The 20,772-nt window shown below is 41.7% G+C and overlaps 1 protein-coding gene across 1 annotated transcript; it reads left to right on the forward strand.

The window, feature by feature from the left end:
* The first annotated feature begins 3,296 nt into the window (after window positions 1-3,296).
* Window positions 3,297-4,612, forward strand: TCIM (transcriptional and immune response regulator). The gene has a single exon (XM_061404557.1). The coding sequence runs from the start codon at window positions 3,362-3,364 to the stop codon at window positions 3,680-3,682; it is 321 nt and encodes a 106-aa protein (XP_061260541.1). The 5' UTR covers window positions 3,297-3,361; the 3' UTR covers window positions 3,683-4,612.
* Window positions 4,613-20,772: the final 16,160 nt, after the last annotated feature.

Here is a 20,772-nt window from a genome sequence, read left to right on the forward strand (position 1 = left end):
GCCTACATGAGTCACTTCAACAAAGGGCAGAGCATGAAAAGGTTTATGAAGCCTTGAGCGATGACAATTAACATGGGTAATGTCAATTTCTTGGTGCTCTGCATGCCACAAAATAAAAAGTCAGTAAAAATACTATTGCTGTAGTAATAACTATTTTTATTTTTTAATGACATGTAATTGATTTACAATGTTTTGTTAGTTTCAAGTGTATAGCAAAGGGATTCAGTTGTACATATACATATATCCATTCTTTTTTAAGATTATTTTCCTGCATAGATTATTACAGAATATTGAACAGTACTATATAGCAGGTCCTTATTGGTTGTCTATTTTATATATAGTAGTGTGTCCATGACTAACTTCTAATGTACCCCTCCCCCCTAATTTTCCCCTTTGGTCACCATAAGTTTGTTTTTGAAATCTGTGACTCTGTTTCTGTTTTGTAAATAAGTTCATTTAGATCATTAAAAAATTAGATTCTACATAAGAATAATATTATATGCTGTGTCTTTATCTGACCTACTTCAATCACTATAATCTTGAGGTCCATCCATGTTATTGTAAATGACATTATTTCTTTCTTTTTCGTCACTGAGTAGTATTTATTGTATTTACATATATAAACTTCTTTATCAATTCATCTGTCAATGGACATTTAGGTTGTGTCCACGTCCTGACTATCATAAATAGTGCTGCAGTAAACACGGTTTCATGTGTTCTTTTGATCTATGGTTTTCTCTGGATATATGCCCAGGAATGGGATTGCTAGATCATATGGTAGTCCTATTTTTAGTTCTTTGAGGACCCTCCATACTGTTTTCCATAGTAGCTTCACCAATTTAGATTCCCACCAGTAGTGTAGGAGAGTTCCCTTTACTCCACACTCTCTCCATTGCTTATTGTTTATAGACTTTTTGACAATGGAATAACCACCATTTTTATATTAGTGAAGCTGCCACAAAGATGTGCTGGATATGCCACTAAATCCCTAGTCATGGGCAGCAGAACATATGCTTCTTCTTTGAAAAACCCAAAACAAGCATCAGCTTCCATGGTTGGGGAGTTGAATACAGCTGGCCTAGAAATATCTCTCAAGGAAGCTCAGTTGAAAGAATGCACCTACAACACAGGAGACTCGGGTTCAATCCCTGGGTGGGGAAGATCCCCTGGAGAAGGAAACAGTGACCAACTCCAGTATCCTTGCCTGGAGAATTCTATGGACACAGGAGCTTAGCGGGCTACAGTCCATGGGGTGGCAAAGAGTCAGACACAACTTAGCGACTCAACCACCACCACCGATGTTTTACAAAGTAAAAAGGAAATTTCAGGAGAAAGCCTGCAGGGGTGTACTCTGCCAGCCCCGCCCTCCTCCCCCTGCCTTCTCACCTCAAGTCACCTTCTCACTCTTCTCTGTTAGTTCTGCCCTAGCCACACTGACCTCCTGGCTGTCTTTCTTCATTCCACTCCTGCTCTTATCTTCAGGCCTCGCCACTTGCTGTTCCTCTGCCTATAACACCCTTCCTCCAGGTGTCTGCACTGCCTACTCCCTCAGGTTTTTGCACAAGGTCACACTGAGAAGCTTTCCCTGAACTTCCTAACCAAATTCCAACCCTCCCCTACGTCTCCTGTACAACCTGCTTCATGCATTACCTTCTGATGTCACCTAGACTACAAATGCACATTTTCCTATTGTCTGTTCCCCAGAAGAATGCAAACTCCATGAAGGTAAGTTAGGGAAGTTTTGTTTTTTACTTGATCTAGTGTGATTCCCTGTTATATTTCCAAAGTCTAGAAAGGTTCTAGCTAGAAGTCACGTGCGCTAAGTTGCTTCGGTCATGTCCGACTCTTTACAACCGTATGGACTGTAACCTGCCAGGTTCCTCTGTCCATGGAATTCTCCAGGCAAGAATACTGGAGTGGGTAGCCATGCCCTCCTCCAGGGGGATCTTCCTGATGTCGGGATTGAACTTGCAGTTCCTGTCATTCCTGCATTGCAGGTGGATTCTTCACCACGGAGCCATGGGGGAGGCCCAGCTGAAAGTCAACCTTGAATATACATTGTTTAAATAAATGAGTGAATGAGTGAAAACACGAAAAGTGCCCCTAATTCAGTTTTCTAGGAAGGTATCTTCTCCACACTCTTTCCCTTTGTGAATTTTTTTTTTAAGTTTGTACTATGTGGCTTGCAGGATCTTAGTTCCCCACCCAGGGATCAAATATGTACCCACTGCATTGGGAGTGCAGAGTCTTAACCACAAGAACACCAGGGAAGTCCATGTGCATTTTTCTAGGTGACTAGGTGGGATGAAAATGAAGGCCAGCTCTGTATTTGAGAATGCTAGGACCTGGCAGAAGGTCCCTGAAGAAGAGTCTCTGGGGCACTTTGAAGCTGACACTGAACTCTGGGCAGACTGTAAGTGTTCTATACGTCACTGGGGACTGGCTGGCTGAATGTGGTGGAATGTGGAAAGCACAGCTTTAAAAACTTGCAAAGAATGTATTGCTTTGACTGTGTCTGACTGATGCCAAAATAAATATGAAAAAAGTCGATTCATCCCTTTTGAGTGCTGTGTACATAAAGCGCCTTTTAACTCTTCCTCCTGGCTTTTTTGACCTTGCTGTTGATATATATGTACACAAGCCTAAGGAGAAATTGCCTATTGTCATTATGTTTATTAAATTACAGCTTTATCCAGAAATTGCAGATTAGCTCTTAGACGCAGTCTCTGAATGGTCACTGACTCAGGCTGTGTCATGTCAGCATTCTGTAGTGTCTGAGCCCCAGTCCTCCGTCAGACTCCAAATCAATGTCTTTGATTGTTAAGCTTTCTCTCAATAGCTCCGGGGTTGCCCTGCCTAGGGAAGTCCAGAGGGCGCTGATGTGGGTTGGCAAATGTTTGGATTATACTTTTATAACTTCTCTGGGAATTAAAACTTTTCGGTGGCTGGCAGAACCTTTCGTTTTGGTTGTTTGGGAAGATTTTCAGAAGCTAAAAGATTTCACCATGTGTGTTTCTTCGCTTTGCGCTGTTCTGGTTTAAGCTCTTTTTTTTTTTTCCCTACAGAGGAGCCCAAACCTGTAATTCTATTGCCACAGATGCGTTAAAAAGAACCCCCCTCCTCATTTCTGCCCCGTCATTGAACACAGCTTTCAGTAACCCTGAGCACAAGAACAGGAAGGACATTGGCAACTCAACTGTTAAACTGGTCTGTGATTATGTTTCCTTGAGATCACTCTGATGTCATCAGTGTAATCTGAGCCTGGAGCTTTTGTTCACACTTTAAATAGCAGTCCCGGAATGATTTTGCTACAGACTCTCTGGAGAGCCTGGGAGCTGAATTCCCGAAGAATCCCCCATCCATGAAAGCTAAGCCAAGCCACCCGGCCTTCAGCATGTCCACCTCGCTGCGAGTCAGCCCGTCCATCCACGGCTACCACTTCGACACAGCCTCACGTAAGAAAGCTGTGGGCAACATCTTCGAAAACATAGACCAAGAAGCATTACAGAGGCTCTTCAGAAACTCCGGGGACAAGAAAGCAGAGGAGCGAGCAAAGATCATCTTTGCCATAGATCAAGACCTAGAGGAGAAGACACGAGCCCTGATGGCTCTGAAGAAGAGAACGAAAGACAAGCTTTTCCAGTTTCTGAAACTGCGGAAATATTCCATCAAAGTTCACTGAGGACCAGAGGATGGATAAGGACATTATCCAAGAACGGACATTTAAAGACCAAGTGAGTCTGTAAGACCCTGACACGCACAGCATCTTGCTGTTGCCTCGTACGTTTCTCTTCTGTCAGGACTCCGGGACTCGGGGCAGGAGAGGAACAGAATGAACTGGTGACAAGGACTCCAACCAATTTCATGCCTGTGCTGTTCCAGTGGAGAAGTGCTTTCGGCAAGGATTGGAAAACTCTCCCTGCAGGAGAAAGACTGGCGCTGATGTCAGGAGGAGAGTCTGAACGGACATAATGAGAAGATGACAGATGGCTGAGAAAGACTGGCAGCCAGGGTCTCCTGGTCAGGCCCTAGGACTGAAATTCAACCTGAACTTTTTTTTCCTTAAACAAATTGAGCAGGGAGGAGGGAGAATGGAGAGGGGGATTAAGAGAGAGAATTCCATGCTGCAATCGTTTACTGAGTTTTTTATTTGAATGTTCCAAGTGTTGCCAAGATTCAATGTTGTCTATTGGTAGATTTTTTTTCTTTTTAAAGATCAGTAATTGATTATTTATTTGCATTTGTGACAATGCCTTAAAAAGTGCACCGTATGATCTAAGAACAAATTCAAGAAACTGCAGTATTTTCAGCATCTTGGTGAAACTGTACGCCACCTTCTGGTCTGTAAGGAGTTTTTAATGCATTTCAAACTGGTTACCCAAAAGTTAAAATAATGGGGTCCTTTATAATTCCAAAGTACTGTGAACAAATTTTATAGTTTTTTTTAATCTTCTGACTAATGCTAAAACATAATCTTAATTTCTTACAGTTACTGCAGTAAGCATTAGGAAGCGAATATGAGACACTTAATAGTTTATAAAGATGCTATGGTTTCTATAATTTATTATTCATGACAAATGATATGCAACCTTAATAAATTAATATAAACTTAGCTGCTCTTGGTGTTGGTGATTGATCTCAAAGGAAAACTAAGATGGTGATTTTTATTATAAAGTTTTATGAACTTTTCTAAGGATTTTACTCTAAGAGTAAGAGGTGCTTTTATATTGCTTGCCACATTTATTCAAAGAGAATTCTTGCCTCAAGTATATAGGAAGTTTCTCTGTCCCAACTTTAAACTATAAAATACGGACATAGAAATGCATGGATTGGCTCATCAATATTGTTGTTTATGTACGATAGGAAGTAAGTTGTAAAAGGCTGTTCTTTCCATATTTTTGAAAATTTTCCTCTGTGGCTATAGAGTTGTGTACATTTATTTCTCCCAAAGCAATATATTTGAGGATCAGAGTCTGAATTATGATCAAGATTTTGTGGCTTATCAATGTTTATTTATTACAAACCAACATGGGAATAATACTACAGTCTCTTTGCTTATTCCCTCATAGAATTATAATAAAATATTTCTAAGAAGGCATATAGCAATGCCTGCTGTGCTTTCCTAGCAGAAAGAAATTAAAAAATTCTCTAGGAACTAAGTGTTTCAAAAAAACACCTTAAAAGGTTTTTGAAACTGCTGATCATGGTAAAAACAAAAGTGAAAAATCTGAAATCTTTTGGGACAGTTATATGCCAGGTTTTTAAATAGTACATTTTATAAAAAGAAATTAAGTAGTTAAGCCTTTTAAAATATTAATTGATTTGTTTACTACAGATAAAATAAATCACTCCATGAAAAAGGAATTTTTTACATGACAGCATCCATAAAAACCACAAATCAATATGCAGAATTCTGTGCATGCATGTGTGCGCATTTTTCCTGGAGGAGTATTTATCATTTCTATCTGGTTTGCAAAGATATCCATGAAACCAAAATAAGAATAAAAAAGAAACAGTTTTGACCAGTGGGAGGCTTGGTTAGTGATGGTATTTGGAGATTATCAAAGTGAAAGCTCTGGAAATGAGTAAGTCTCCTATCTCTGATAGGGCCTGTCAGTGACACATTTTCTCTGTTCATCCAGGATCCCCCAAAGACACTGATGAACTGCTTGAGAAAAAAAAAAATTTAGTAACTTAACTCCTCCAGAGAAGGTATCCTATTTCACGGTCCCAATGAAAGTATTCAACTTATTTTCTACTCAAGGGGTTTAAACACATCTCAGATGCTGAACAGTTGTTCAAAGGTTGCATTTATTACACATACTGTACTCATAACTATATTCTCTGCCTCTGTTGTTTTCAATAGAGGGCATGCGTATCTCACCACTTTTCACATAAGCATACACGAACTCAGTTATCTCACAGGATACTGCCATTATTTTCTGATTGCAAGACCATAACATGGAGGGGGCTGCAAATTAAAAAGCAATTGGATATGATCACGATCTATGATGGTGTAGAGAAGAATTCCTCTTCCTGTGGATTAGAATTCAAACGCTCTGTCTTCCTTCATGGAGAACAGAAGTTGGCATCAATGCACAAGGATGATTTTTAACTTCATGGTATTTTTTATTACTTCATATGAGGTGAAGGGATCCATCACTAGAACAGGTGGGATTAGTTCAGTTCAGAAATCCTTCTATGGAGCAGGAATGACCAACTGTATCTCAAGATAGCTCATTGTAACTGAAGAAATCAAAGCTGCAAGATGAAATTGTTCCTTAATACTTTTGTATCATTAGATCATAATAATAACAACTAAATTTCACTGAATGTTTACTATTCAGCCGACAATTTTCTAAGTGTTTTTTTTTTTTTTTTTTTGGTGTGTGTGTCTGTGTGTGAGTTAAATTGCTTCTTTAGTACTGTGGTATAAAAGTATGTTTGTGCATGTGTGTGTCTATGTATGTGTAGTCATGAAAGTGAAGCATCAGGAAGTCCAGTGAATTCATCAGTGACACAGTGAGTGAGGGTAGGAAGCAAATCCAGGGAGCCTTCCTTCCTAACCACTAAGTTAGACTGCTTCTCCACGAGGAGCTACAATTCTCTTTCATCCTTTGAAGTGGCAAGTACTTATATGTTATTAATAGTAAGAAAGACAGGAAAGAAGCAAGGCCTCTGAGAAGTCTGACCTGTGTCTGTTTGTCTATTTATTGGGCGCTTGAACTCCATGAGGAATGCTTCTCAATCATTTTAATTGTTAAAGATTTCTCAGATGTAGCCTTTCAAATCTACAGTTACAGTAGCACCTGGTTAGCATCTCGGAACATAAGGTCACATCTGTGTTCTCTTCTGAGCTGACAGTCAAAGCCCTGGGTCTAGATTAGCTTGTTGGGGGAAATCAGAAACTAGGGCTTCATGGTTTTACTCTCTCAGTGTAGACCTCCTCAGCCACCCAGTCCCAGCCCACAGCAAAGGAGGGTTTGTATCTACAGGAGTCTCCGACAGATGAAGTTCACTGAGAAAGGGCCCAGGATATGTGCCTGCCTGGTATTTTTTTCCCTTTGTCCGAAGGCAGTCGGAGAATGTGACTGCTGTTCCCTTGGAGAGTCTTCCTAACAAACAGATGATTAAGCTGTGGTCTAGGAATCATGTCGGCTTTCAGAATGCCTAAATCTGCCCCTCTGAACCCCACATGAGGGCTCCCCAGAAGAGCTTGTAACTCAGTTGACTCCCTTTCCCACACTCAGGGAGCTCTAGAGTGGAATGAGGGTTTCTACCTTCTCCATTTGTGCAACAAAAATGTAGTAAGCACCAGTGTGGGGATCACCATGGTCAGAAAGCATCTCTAGTCTCCTTGTCAGAGAGCCAGAAAGCATTTTACAATGAATACAGTGAGATACACGATAGCAGTTTCAACAGGAAGCAATGGGAGCATCCGTGTCTGCGTGTGTGTGTGTGTGTGTGTGTCTGGAGAGTAGCAAAAACATTGAAGAAAACCTATCCCAACCTGAGGAGATCCCAGAAGATTCCATAGAGAAGTTTCACAGTAGAAGTTAGGAGGGTGGAGGGAAAAATGTCATTCTGGCATTTAGGTATAGTATTTGCAAAGGCAAGGAAGTGGGGAGACGGTAAATTGTATGAGAATTTCTGGGCAGTTTCTGGTTAGGGGGCATAAGCATTTGAAGCCATCATTTGAGAGGCAGTTGTGTCTTAAATGCAAGCCTGAGTGTTAATTTTACTCCAAAAGGAGAAGGAATCATGAAGGACTTTCAATAGAAGAGTAAGACTTACTGCCTGACCATGGATGGGTAACTATGTATGGGGCCTCATGAAAGATACAGTGAACATTTCCAAAAGTAATGCGTACCCTGACAGCCGAACACATGGAGTCTATAGTGATTTTTGTTTTCCAGACTTGTCTCACAGTGGGTCTACTCAGGTGAAAAGCCCTACATGACTTTTCACAACTCAACGATAAATAAGTAAGTATGTGGAAGCTGAAGATGAAACAGACTTTAGAAAAAAAGTGTTGGAGACCAGATTGAGGGGACCACAGACCAATTCCTAATTAAATTTGTAAGAAATTGTGTCTATGTTTGAATCTTAGAATGTGTCTAAGAATCCTAACACATATTAGAATGCTATGCCATGCTATGCTAAGTCACTTCAGTCGTGTCCGACTCTGTGAGACCCCATAGACGGCAGCCCACCAGGCTCCCCGTCCCTGGGATTCTCCAGGCAAGAACACTGGAGTGGGTTGCCATTTCCTTCTCCAGTGCATGAAAATGAAAAGTGAAAGTGAAGTCGCTTAGTCGTGTCCGACTCCTAGCTACCCCATGGACTGCAGCCTACCAGCCTCCTCCGTCCATGGGATTTTCCAGGCAAGAGTCCTGGAGTGGGGTGCCATTGCCTTCTCCGACATATTAGAATATCATTCAACAAATATTATAGATTAATGGCTACTAAGCTCTCTCTCCCTTTGAATAACTCTTCTTCAAACAAAGTTTCTGGATATTCTCAGTGATCATTACAGACACACAAATGTGTCCTGGTTTAATGTATCCACACATTGATAGTGGATTTGGTTCAGTCATGTATTGACAAAACTACCTTATAGAATTTTGGAAATAAAAATCCTGTCCCAATAAGGTGCAGCAGTGCTTTTAAAAAAAAGTGGATAAATAGTTGGAAGACTTTTGTTGTGGGCACCTTCTTCCTCCATCTGTCTTACACACACACACACACACACACACACACACACAACATACAGAGTCCCAGGAGGAACACAGAAGTTTGATTCCTGTGCCTTTATTTCCTGCTCCGTGAGCAGCAGCATAGTATTGAACAAACACCACCAGACTGAGTCTGATGTTCTGGGGTTTTTCCCAACTCTGCCTGAAGCAAATTCCTTTTTTTAATCTCTGGATTTCATCTGTAAGGGGAAAAAAAATAGATCTGACTGGATGATGGCTGTGACTCTTAGATCTCAACTTCTACATACAGGGGAAATAACAGCTGTACCTACCATCTTACATGATAGGATTTCTTTCTGGATCTGTTTGTATTCCACATATGAAAAGGATTTCTCTTCACTAAACCAGAAGTCTAATTTAAAAGTTTTGGTCCTTACTAGTGGTCGCTGAAGGCAGAATGTGAGGGAAGTAACTTTGTGTGGATTCTTCTTTTTGTTAAGACTTATTTTATTATGTAAGTTTCAGGTGTACAGCATCATAATCTGACATCAGTATCCACTACAAAGTGATCATCACCGGCAAGTCTAGTTACCATCTATCACCACGCAGGCGACCCCCGTTACCCGTTTCACCCGCTCTCAACTCTCTTCCCTTCCTAGATCCCTCATTAGTCTGTTCTCTGTGAGTTTGTCTTTATTTAATTGTGAATGTTCATTTGTTTTGCTTTTTTCACAGCCACATGAGTGAAATCATACCATTTTTTCCCTGTTGACTTATTTCACTTAGCATAATACATCCAAGGTTGATCCACAATGTTGCAAATGTCAGCATTTCATTCTTCTTTGTGGCTGCATAGTATTCCACTGTGAGTGTGTGTGTGTGTGTGTGTGTGTGTGTGTGTGTGTGTGTGTCTTCTTTTAGTATATGACTAAAAAGGATATGATTTGATGGCATTGGTCAGAGAGTTTCTTAGCACATTAATTCTGTCCCTAATTGAAAAACAGACCCCAAAAGGGATATATTTTGAGGGGAGTTTAATTTCTCTTGGATTTTAATAATTGTAGTGTGTGTAGACTAAAGCTTCTGCTACTTTTCTGAGATTTCTTGGAATTTCCTTGAATTTCAGTCTGATATTTCTCTGCTTTGATACATACATATTTTATTAGGAGAAAAACATCTGCTCCCTACGTTTTCTTTTTATTCTCCTGCAGTTTTTCCACATTTATTATTCAAGCTCAGGTTTTACCATCTGAAAGATTTTGGAGAATCCTGCTGATCCTGGAGTCATAGGAGCCACAGCATCTGAAGTGCTATTACCAGAGCATCTTCTCCAACCAGTTTTGTGGGATACCTCCAGGAGGGCACTCATTTCCAAATCTACTGTTTTCAGCATCTCCTGGGGGGAATTTTAAAATCCACGTCCTTGAATTTAACGATTCAGAATTTCTAGAGCTGGTCACCTGTTATCGCTGTTCTTAAATCACTCCCCAGGTGATGTTGTTGCAAAGTCTGAACCAGAATCACTAACCCAGATTAAAGTCCCCAACTGTGCACAGTGAGGCTGGGGCTCATTTCAGTTCACTCATGTCTCCCCAGGTACATTGCAGTCCTCCATACAGTTTTGACTAATCCCACTGTTGACCCAACGTGTGCCTGTTACCTCATTCTGGAATTACGTGATGCCTCCGACCTCCTATTCAAATAATACCATTCTTCTGACTTTGCTCATAAATTCTACACTCTAAGAAATCTTACTTGATCATCATTAGCTGAACTCCCTTAAGGCATACAGTCTTAGCAGTGCAAATACACGTTTTTCAAGTGGATGGAAGGCCTTTCTTCTCCTAAATATATTTCCCACTTGCCTGCTATCCTGATGAATTCATTCCTTAAACTGGACAAGTCAGTCTTTTCAAAAAGAAGGTCTGGCGCTAATCACTGACAATCACTTATATAATCTAGCATCCTAACATGTGATAAAATGCTTTTGTCCTAAAAACAAGTATCCTCTGCTGAGAAGATGCGGTTTTCATGTTAAGGGGAGAATGGGCAGGGAGGAAGATTGAAACCAGGGATAAGAGAGCATCTGAACTGGGGAAGAACACACAAGTTAGTGGTGACCTGGAGACCTTTGATCTGGACTTCCTCAGCACTGGTCTTGCCTGTTAGAATGCTGATAGACAGATGTGCTATGTGGTGAACGGCGGGAAGATAAACAGTGCTTCAGGCGTAAGAACTGTCTTCTAATCCAGCCTTGGCCATTCAGAACTAAGTGTAAATTCTGAGTGAATTATTTAATCTCTTTTCCTTTATCATCTATAGACTATGGATTGTAATACCTCCCATATTAGTTTCCTAGGCCTTCCCCAGTAGCTGAGACAGTAAAGCATCCACCTGCAATGCAGGAGACCTGGGTTCAATCCCTGGGTGGGGAAGATCCCCTGGAGAAGGAAATGGCAATCCATTCCAGTATTCTTACTTGGAGAATCCCATGGACAGAGGAGCCTGGCGGGTCACAGTTCATGGGGTCACAAAGAGTCAGACATGACTGAGCAATGAAGCATGTACACCCACATATATTAGTATACTAGGATGGTCATGATAAAGTATCACAGGTTGGGTGGCTTAACAATTGATCTCCTCGCGATTCTAGAGGCCAGACGTTCAACTTGTCAGCAGGGCTGATTTCCTCTGAGGCTTCTCACCTTGCCATCTTTTGTCTTGTCCTTCGAGTCTCTGAAGTGTCCCTGAAGTGTCCCAGCACCGTATGGAATCTTAGTCCCCTGACCAGGGATCAAACGCGCAGCCCCTGCTTTGGAAGCACAGAGTCTTAACCACTGGCTGGCCAGGGGAGTCCCCATACTTATTCTTTTGACTATTATAAGCATGGAATAAATGATTGGGAGTTAAGTATCTATAAGGTCAAGATCCTTGGGGACACGTGTGGCACTATGCCTGTGGTTGAACAATGAAAAAGTTTCCAGCACAGAGCCTAACATGGAGAGAGAGTTAATAACATACACACAGCACATAAGCACATGATATTTGATTTATCATCTGATTAATCTCTGAAATCAACATGCACTCCCCTGCATCCTTTTTATCTCCATTTCATCTCCCCTACGCCTCAAAGAGGGGTTCAGCTGGAAGGAGTCCACTGGAGTTGAGTCACTGAGCCATGGCCTGGGCCATGATTGTGTTGAAAGAGTTGGGAGGGGAAGGGGTTTCTGCCACTAAGCACTTTCTCTGCTTTTCCTCACACGTGAATGGTTTCAAAATGTTCAGTGGCAATGAACACGTTCTCTGAACATCTGTGAACAGAGTTTGTTGATGGCATCTAATTCTGTTGTTCTGGACAAAATTTGGGGGCCTCTGGTTATGGGTATAAGGCTGAAAAGTGTTGTTTTTCCATGACTCCTTCCAGCCTCAGGCTGGAAGACTCATGTACCATGAGTCACTGCCAGGTCATGGCCATCTCATCTGGGCAAGTTTGAAGAAGGGAGGGGATGAGAAGGTCGAGGTTTGAACACCCCAAAAAATAGACACACTGAAGAAACACCATGCTGATCTCCAAAGTGATTCTCTACCTTGTACCGTGTACGGCAAGAATTTCAGAAAGATGGCACAGATTTTAGAGGGTTTTCTAATCTGGAGAAGCATGGGAACCTTTGTGGAAAAAAGCCCTGTGGGATGTTTTTAGAAATGGAATGCCACGGGTTATTGTCTGGTTTCAGTTGGGAAGCTGAGGGGAGAAAAAAACCTAAATGTATTATCATACCGACAGCTAACATTATATTAGTGCAACATTAAGCAAGCTTTTCAAGACATGATTTGGCTAAAATAAGTCACCCCAGTGCGTGGGAAAATATGGAGACAAAATAGCAATCCGGGTGTCTGGTTTTTAAGTTCATCAGGATCACACTATACAGGCGGGGACAAGTATTATCTTTTCCTTTTTGTTTATTTGGCTGCACAGGGTCTTAGTTGAGGCAAGTGGGATCTAGTTCCCTGAACAGGGATCGAACCTGGGCCCCCTGCTTTGGGAGCTTGAAGTCTCAGCCAGTGGACCACCAGGGAAGCCCCATCTTTTCATTCTACATACCTTTGGATGTTGAAGATGTCAACATCTCCACACTTCTGATGGGGTCAAAGGGCATATGGATTCTCCATCATCCTCAAAAGATGTCAAGACCAGATCCTGTATTAGCTTGATTGGCTTTCACACCTGTTCCAGTGAACCTTTACTCTTTAACAGAAGCCACGGTGGCTCAGATGGTGAAGGATCCTCCTGCAACGTGGGAGACCCAGGTTCGATTCCTGAGTTGGGAAGATAGCCTGGGGAAGGGAACGGCAACCTGGAGAATCCCATGGAGAGAGGAGCCTGGTGAGCTACAGTTCATGGAATTGTAGAGTTAGACACGACTGAAGTGACTAACACTAACTTACTTTTTTATAACTTTGTATTATTATTTTGAAGCTGATGTAAGAAACAGATTCATTTTCCAAGTCTAAAAATTCAACATCACTGTTAGGGAGGCTTGTAACCATTCAAGAACATGGGACAGAGCTGGTTGCTTGGACAGGACAGGGACAAGCTGGATGTATTACTGCTCAGAACTCTGCTTCTCAGCTAAGAAAGGTCAGAAGCTCAGTGGTGGGGGCACCAGGGTTGAAAGACAGACTCGGTCACCTTAATCAAACTCACCACCTGTGTGTGAACAAAATCACTCATTTATTCCCTCATGGGAGAAACTGAACTGCCAAGCAGGAGGGCAAACGGTAAATGAAAGCAAAAGGGAGAATCAGTGTCTGGAGGGCATGTGTCAGCTTGGCTTTGATAAGATTTGAAGAACTAACCTCGCAGCAGAAATCTCTTCTCTGCTGATCACTGCAACATGAAGCTTTTGCTGTGTAACAAACCTTCCCAAGACTTATGACTCAAAACGACAAGCGCTCAATTTAGCTCAGAATCCTATGGGGCAGCCTGGGGATTCTCCTGGCCTGAGATGACCTAGCCATCCTTGACTGGGTTCTCTCCTTTGTCTGTGGTCAGCTGGCAGATCAGCTGGTGGCTGAACAATGTGGGATGGCCTCATTCACACGCCTGTTGATGGGCAGGCTGTTGACCGACGCATCCACCAGAGAAGTGGGTTACCCTCCACTACTTTTTTTGCAATATTAGCTCTCAGCGGCTCTCACCATGAAAGTTCTAGAGAAGAAATTGTCAAATTCTGCTTTTCTGTCCCTCCTATTTGTACACACAGTGCCCAGGATCCATCTTCTTTTGAAACCCAGTATAAGATTTTTTTTTTTTAACCTTATTTCTGGCAATCACTCTGCAGGCTCACTTTCCAGTGATCAAATCCAGACTAGTTCACAAAACTCAGTCACCTATTTAAAAAGGCTTTTTTCAGCTCTTTCTGTTGCTAGTTAATTTGGTTCACATAAAACTAAGACATTCATTTAGAACTTTGGTTCACAATATTCATTCATTCATTTAGAAAAAAAATTTTTAAGGACTCCTATGGCTAGCTCATGGGCTTCCCAGGAGGCTCAGTGGTAAAGGATGAGGGAGAAGTAGGAGATGTGGGTTCGATTCCTGAGTGGGGAAGATCCCCTGGAGGAGGGCACGACAACCCACTCCAGTATTCTTGCCTGGAAAATTCCATGGTGGACTACAGTCCATGGGGTCACAAAGAGTTGGACATGACTGAGCAACTGAGCACAACATGGCTAGCTCATTCACTCCTTAGGTGTGAATTTTACCAATGTCCTACGCAGCGCGTATTCATTGCTGGCTTTCTGTAACCCCTTCGTGAGTCAAGAAGGATAGAGACTTTACTCTTATCCCCATGGACCCCATGGCAGGGCCAGAGCAGTTGATAGGTGTAAGCAGAATACAGAAAAGCCCTGTCTGCTTGAACCATACTCTTTCATTCTTTATTAAATAAATAAGTGCATTGTCCCTGAACAACTAAGCCAGTTCCCCTCCTGAAAACCACAGTGTTTGGAAAGGGTGTAAAATTAACTGCTAAAAATGCCTGTCCTGTTCTCTGGGACAGTGGACCACGAGCCCGAGGGAGACAGACTGACTCAGGGCGAAGAATTAATGGAAGCTCGTGGCTCCTGCAGGCAGGAAGTGCTTTGATAGGCCCTTTCCTCTTTTTGTTACCAGGAGGGCCTGGACAATAGTCTCCACCTTGGAGCAGCTGTCCACTCCCCGTGTGATGATCGCAGCACATTTTCCTTGTCAGACTTGCAGTCGGCACCCGGGAGAGCGCAGGAAGAGACATACACAATGTTGGGGATCTGCCCTTGAGACTTGGAGCAGCGTGATGGGTGGAGACGTCACCCCTAAGACACACAGCCGGCCCTTTGGCACACGTTTCCGGAAGGCCATCTGCTTCTGTGGTTCCTCTGACCTTTTGTTAGAACGCACCCGAAATTGGAAAGAAAGAACCAGGATAAAACTAAGCCGAAGGCAGTCCATTGCTTGTGAAAGCAAGTCAAACCAACAAGTCTTGGTTTAGCACCTAATGTGACCCCACTATTAGGGCTTCCCTGGTGGTGCAGTGGTAAAGAATCCACCTGCCAATGCAGGAGAGGCCGGTTGGATCCCTGGATGGAGAAGATTCCCTGGAGGAGGAAATGGCAACCCATTCCAGAATTCTTGCCTGGAAAATCCCATGGACAGAAGAGCCGGGCAAGCTACAGTCCATGGGGTTGCACAGAATCAGACATGATTGAGTCACTGAATAGCAACAGTGATGAGTCCACTGTTAGGCCACATCTTGGCTGATGGAGGGAAAATGAATATGTTTTCAATGTCTACACAACTCAGGCACTTGTAGGATGCTGGCTAATGTCATGTAATCTTGTCAGTAGCTTTGTAAGGCAGGTTTTAGTGTCATTGTTTTATAAATGAGGGAACTAAAGCTTTGTGAGGTTCATCAACTTTTCCAAGGAGGCTCCAACCTCATAAGAACACAGGAAAAGACAATGTAAGAATTCTGCCTTGACCTCATGTTTGGTTTGATTTGATCCCCAATGTGTTCCTTACTCTGATGCTTAACAGTTATTATTTCCCACTCTTGTATTCAGTGTCCAAGAGGCTCCATGAAACATGGAATCAGGAGACCCGGTTCTAGTCCCCTTCTGATAGGTGCCGTAGGGTGAGTCACTTACTTGCTGGGTTTCCACCTCCTGATAATATAAGGGACCGGGACTAAGTGAGATCATTACCTTTCTAAATTCTAAATTTAAGCCTTCCCTGGTGGCTCAGTGGTAAAGAATCCACCTACCAACGCAAGAGACCATTGATCAATAAAAAAGGAAGTTAAAAAACATGGTCTGGATTTTTTTTTTTTTTTACAAAACATAAGGGTATTCCTTTTCTTGAATGTGAGCTTCATTCAATTTCCTAATTATTTTCAGGGACTTGCCAAATATTACTGATTTACAGATCTAAACTCCCTTGTAATACAAGCCACCGTGCACAGGAGTAGAAGCCATTTTGACAAAGGATGGAGAAGATAGAGTTTCAAAGAACGGGACTAATTCACAGCTAGATTTTGTGTTGGGAAAAGCATGGGTTGTCCAAGAAAATGAGAAGGAGTTGGTGTTGCTGGAGCCCAAAGAGTAAGGGTGAGAACAACCTGTGCTGGAGACGAGGCAGGGCTGAGTCACCAAGGACCAGTGTCACGGTGACAGAGTTTTCATTGTGTCATGTGGAAGCAGAGACGTTGACCAAGCTCACGCCAGAGAAGGCACTGCTCTGGTTTGTGTTCTCAAAAGGTCAGCCTGGCAGCATTTAGTGGCAAGGGCCAGGGGGTAGCAATAGCTTCAAAGGGTATATGTATGTCTTTTAGGTGGCGATTGTCATTGTACATAAGACATGGAATGGAGAGAAGTAGTTAGATTTTAGAGGTAATTGCAGCTGAGCCATCAACAAGACTTCAAGGCGCATTGGCTTTATCCTTTGTGCTATTTCTCTAACCACTCATTTTCTCCCAGCACCACGGTCACCCCACCCTGGGGTCTGTCACCGTCTACCGGAGCATGGCTGTTATTGATGGAGTTCATTGCCTTGAGCTCTTACCCTTGATGGTGTCCTTGACATCATAGCCAGACTTACCTTTCTAAAATGTCACTTCACACACAACTTGCCAGCTCAAAAATTTCAGTGTCTGCCCACCGCCTCCAGCAGCAAGTCCCACCTCCTTAGCCTGAAAAACAAAATACTTTGTCTTTCTTAAAGTACCTATTTAATGTACCTTAACAGGGACTCAGTAAAAATTATTTATTCAGCACCTATTACAGGCCGGATTAACTACCTCCAGCAACTTGTTATAAAGCATGTCTCTCGCTTACACTTGTACTCATCCTGTCTTCTGAAAATGCCCTCACCCTTTTCACTGCTTATGGAAATGCTCCTCTTCCTCAACCTGGATCAGAACTCATGTCTAAGGAAGCTTCTCGTGAGCCTTTAACTCAGACTAAGCACAGCTAGCCATTGTCTCCACGCCCCAGGGCGTCTGCATGCCCTGCCTAATTGTTAGTAACCTTTAACGTGTCAGTGGAAGCATAAACCTTATTTTCGATTGAGAAGGTGCAGAGCTTGTTGCTGATGACATGATCAATAATGACATGCTTTGTTCAGAGCAGTAAGTTAGGCTTAGGGGCTTCAGATGCTGACAGGCAGTAGAAGGGGAAAACATCCACGCCAGAAGGGACGGTAGAAAATGCCTGGCATTCAGTAATTATTGAATAAATAAATAAGCAGATGATTGGCAGCCCCATCCAGCTGCAATATTGAACTGTAAGTAATTTGGCTCAAGCCAGCACCTTTTTTTTTTTTTTTCCTTTTGTTGGACCGCACTGGGTCTTTGTTGCAGCTTGGGGACGTCTCTAGTTGCAGCTGAAGAGCTTACTGCCCTGTGGCATGTGGAATCTTACTTCCCTGACCAGGGATGGAACCCACGTGCCCTACATTGCAAGGTGGATTCCACCAGGAAGTCCCCAGTGCCTCACTGTTAATGACTGCATAACTACAACTTAGATAGTTCTTTCCAATCATTTCTTAAGTACTTTGTTCAGGAGATGCAAAGACAAATATTAGTGGTGAATTTGGGGGAAGGTGGGAAGTGGGCAAACCTCAAAACAAACATCATAAGGCAGTAAGTAAGAAAAACACACACAATAGCAATATATCAGAAAAGAAAGTGGTAAACCTCCTGGGGAAATACAGATAGACTAGAATTTGCTCACATCCCAGTTTGATTGAAGGTAGTCCTGATTCTGCTGCAAGCTTTCTCACTCCTTGTGCACCCTGTCTGCCATCCATACTCTCTGGACTCCAGACACTTTGGTCAAGGTTACTGTCTTCAAATAGGCCCACAGCTTACCTGGGAATCTTGTTAAAATTCAGGAGGCTTAGGAGGTCTGTGGCGAGGCCTGAGGTTCTGATTTACCAAAAAGCTTCCAGATGACATCAAGGCTGCTGGTCTGTGGACCGGACTCAGAGTAACAAGATTTCTGTAGTCTCCCTGAATACATCTTCCCCCATTTAAGTCTTCTACAGTTTTATGGGCTAAGTCAAATGTCTGCCCTATGAAGGTAGTTACTAAAATTTAGGACTGTGCTTCAGTGCTTTTTTTTTTTTTTCCTATACTCCCTGGCAGGTATTTCTCTCCAAGTCTTGTCTCCCAGTTTCTCCCCAAGGCATTAACTTCTTAAGGGAAGGACTTGGTCTAATTCATCCAGACTTGATCTAATGCACCCAAACTCCATGATGGTATCTGTTACAGAACTGGGGCTTCATGGATATTTGCTCAGTTGAATTTGAATTGAACTTAAATTATGACTGTGCTTGAAATAAATGTGCACATGTTCCTGAGTATACCCTATTCAATGTAGGAAAGTGTTAGTGGCTAAGTTGTGTCTGACTCTTTGTGACCCCATGGACTGTAGCCTGCCAGGCTCCTCTGTCCAGGAAATTCTCCAGGCAAGAATACTGGAGTGGGTTGCCATTCCCATCTCCAGGAGATCTTCCCAATCCAGGGCTCAAACCCAGGTCTTCTGCATTGCAGGCAGATTCTTTACTGTCTGAGCCACCAGGGAAGACCAACCTCATCAACATAGGAAGACCAGATCTAAGTACATAGAAGAACCAAGTCATTTTAATATTGTATCACTGTGAATTATAATGAAACATGAATTCTAGTTATCAGAGTGGGCTCAGTCACCCAGAAAATAAACTTAATGAAAGCAAGACTTTTTTTTTTTCATGTAAGTCACTAGGTCCTCAAAGGCTAAGCCTGGGCCTTGCACCTAGTAAATAATAAGTATCTGTTGAATGCTCAGTGAATGGAGAAAGAGGATATTAAATCAATTTCATGAATAATCATAATGGCAGTCCCTAGAAAATGAAATAAGTGAAGCCCTATTAAGATCTTCATGTTTCTGAAATAAAGTAAAACCAAACAATATTTAGGACATTTCCACTCAAGAGAAGAAAGGCCAAAAATAATTTGAAAATCTTCCCCTATAGTGAATACACATTAAGTAATAAGATTTTTTTCACTAAGTGTATCTGCATACATAGCAGCAAAACAAAATCTAAGACATTTTTCCATTTGAATTATCTTTTCCCTAAAATACCAAATTGTTTTAGATCAACAAAAGGCTTTGTTTTTTTTCACTATTAAATATCAAGAGACCCACTTAATTGCAAACATAAACACTTTTTCCTTGCCTCTCCCTTCAATTTTGCTGATGAGGAAGATTTTGCAGCCTTACTCAGTACCAAAATAGCTCTGTTTTGCTGACCATTATCATCTTCACAGGGCAGAGCAATGGTAATGAACTTAAGACACAGGAAGTTTACCATCTCACAGGATAAAAATAGAATTTCTTGTAACCAAGATACCTCTCCCACAAAGGAAAAGCGACTAGAAATTTTTTTCTTTTTTTATTAATTGACAGAGAGTTGATTTCCAATATTATATTAGTTTCAAGTATACACCATAGTAATTCAGTATTTTTACAGCTTATATTGCATTAAAGTTTCTTACAAGATAAAAGTTATAATTTCCTGTGCTATGTAAGGTGTCTTTACAACTAGAATTTTTATTTTCTTTAACTTGTTCACATTATTATTCTGTATTCTTATATTAAGGTATTCATGTAATTAATACTTGGTGCATATTTTTATTCTAATGATGATTTTTTTTAATTCAAAAATTTTCATTGCCTATTAAGCATTTTAGTCAACATGGCTTAGCTGAAGCCATCGTTACAAACAACAAACATTTTAGGACTCCATGTTTTCCTCTAAAAATTAGATAGTAACAATTATTCTTATATGATAATCCTTTCTACTGTCATATTTTACTTTCACTTTTTATTTTATTAAAAAAAGCTTAATTTTACTGGAGTATAGTTGATTTATAGGGTGGTAGCTTCAGGTGTACAGCAAAGTGACTCAGTTACATATATACATGTATTCATTCCTTTATAGATTATTTTCTCATATAGTTTATCATGGAATATTGGGTAGAGTTCTCTGATCTATGCAGTAGGTCCTTGTTGGTTATCTGCCTTATGTATAGTAATGTCCATGTGTTCATCCCAAGCTCATGATTTATCCCTCCAGCAATCCCACTCTAAGCAAGCATATAACCAGAGAAAACCATAATCCAAAAGGATACAGGCACCTTAATATTCATTGCAGCACTGTTTACAGTAGCCAAGAAATGGAAGCAATCTAAATGTCCATCAACAGAGGAATAGATAAAGATGTGGTACATTTATGCAATGGAGTGCTACTCGGCTATAAAAAAAGGAATGAAATAATGCTTTCACTTTTCAAATGGTAATTTAAGAGTAGGGGTATGAGTCTGGAATAACATTTGCTGAGTACCTAGTGTAAGAGTGTATGATAAGTCGCTTCAGTCATGTCCTACTCTTTGTGACCCTAGACTGCAGAGCCTGCAAGGCTCTTCTGACCATGGGATTCTCCAGGCAAGAATACTGGAGTGGGTTGCCATGTCCTTCTCCAGTGGGTCTTCCTGACCCA

Source organism: Bos javanicus, chromosome 27, assembly GCF_032452875.1.
Source record: "Bos javanicus breed banteng chromosome 27, ARS-OSU_banteng_1.0, whole genome shotgun sequence".
NCBI lineage: Eukaryota > Metazoa > Chordata > Mammalia > Artiodactyla > Bovidae > Bos > Bos javanicus.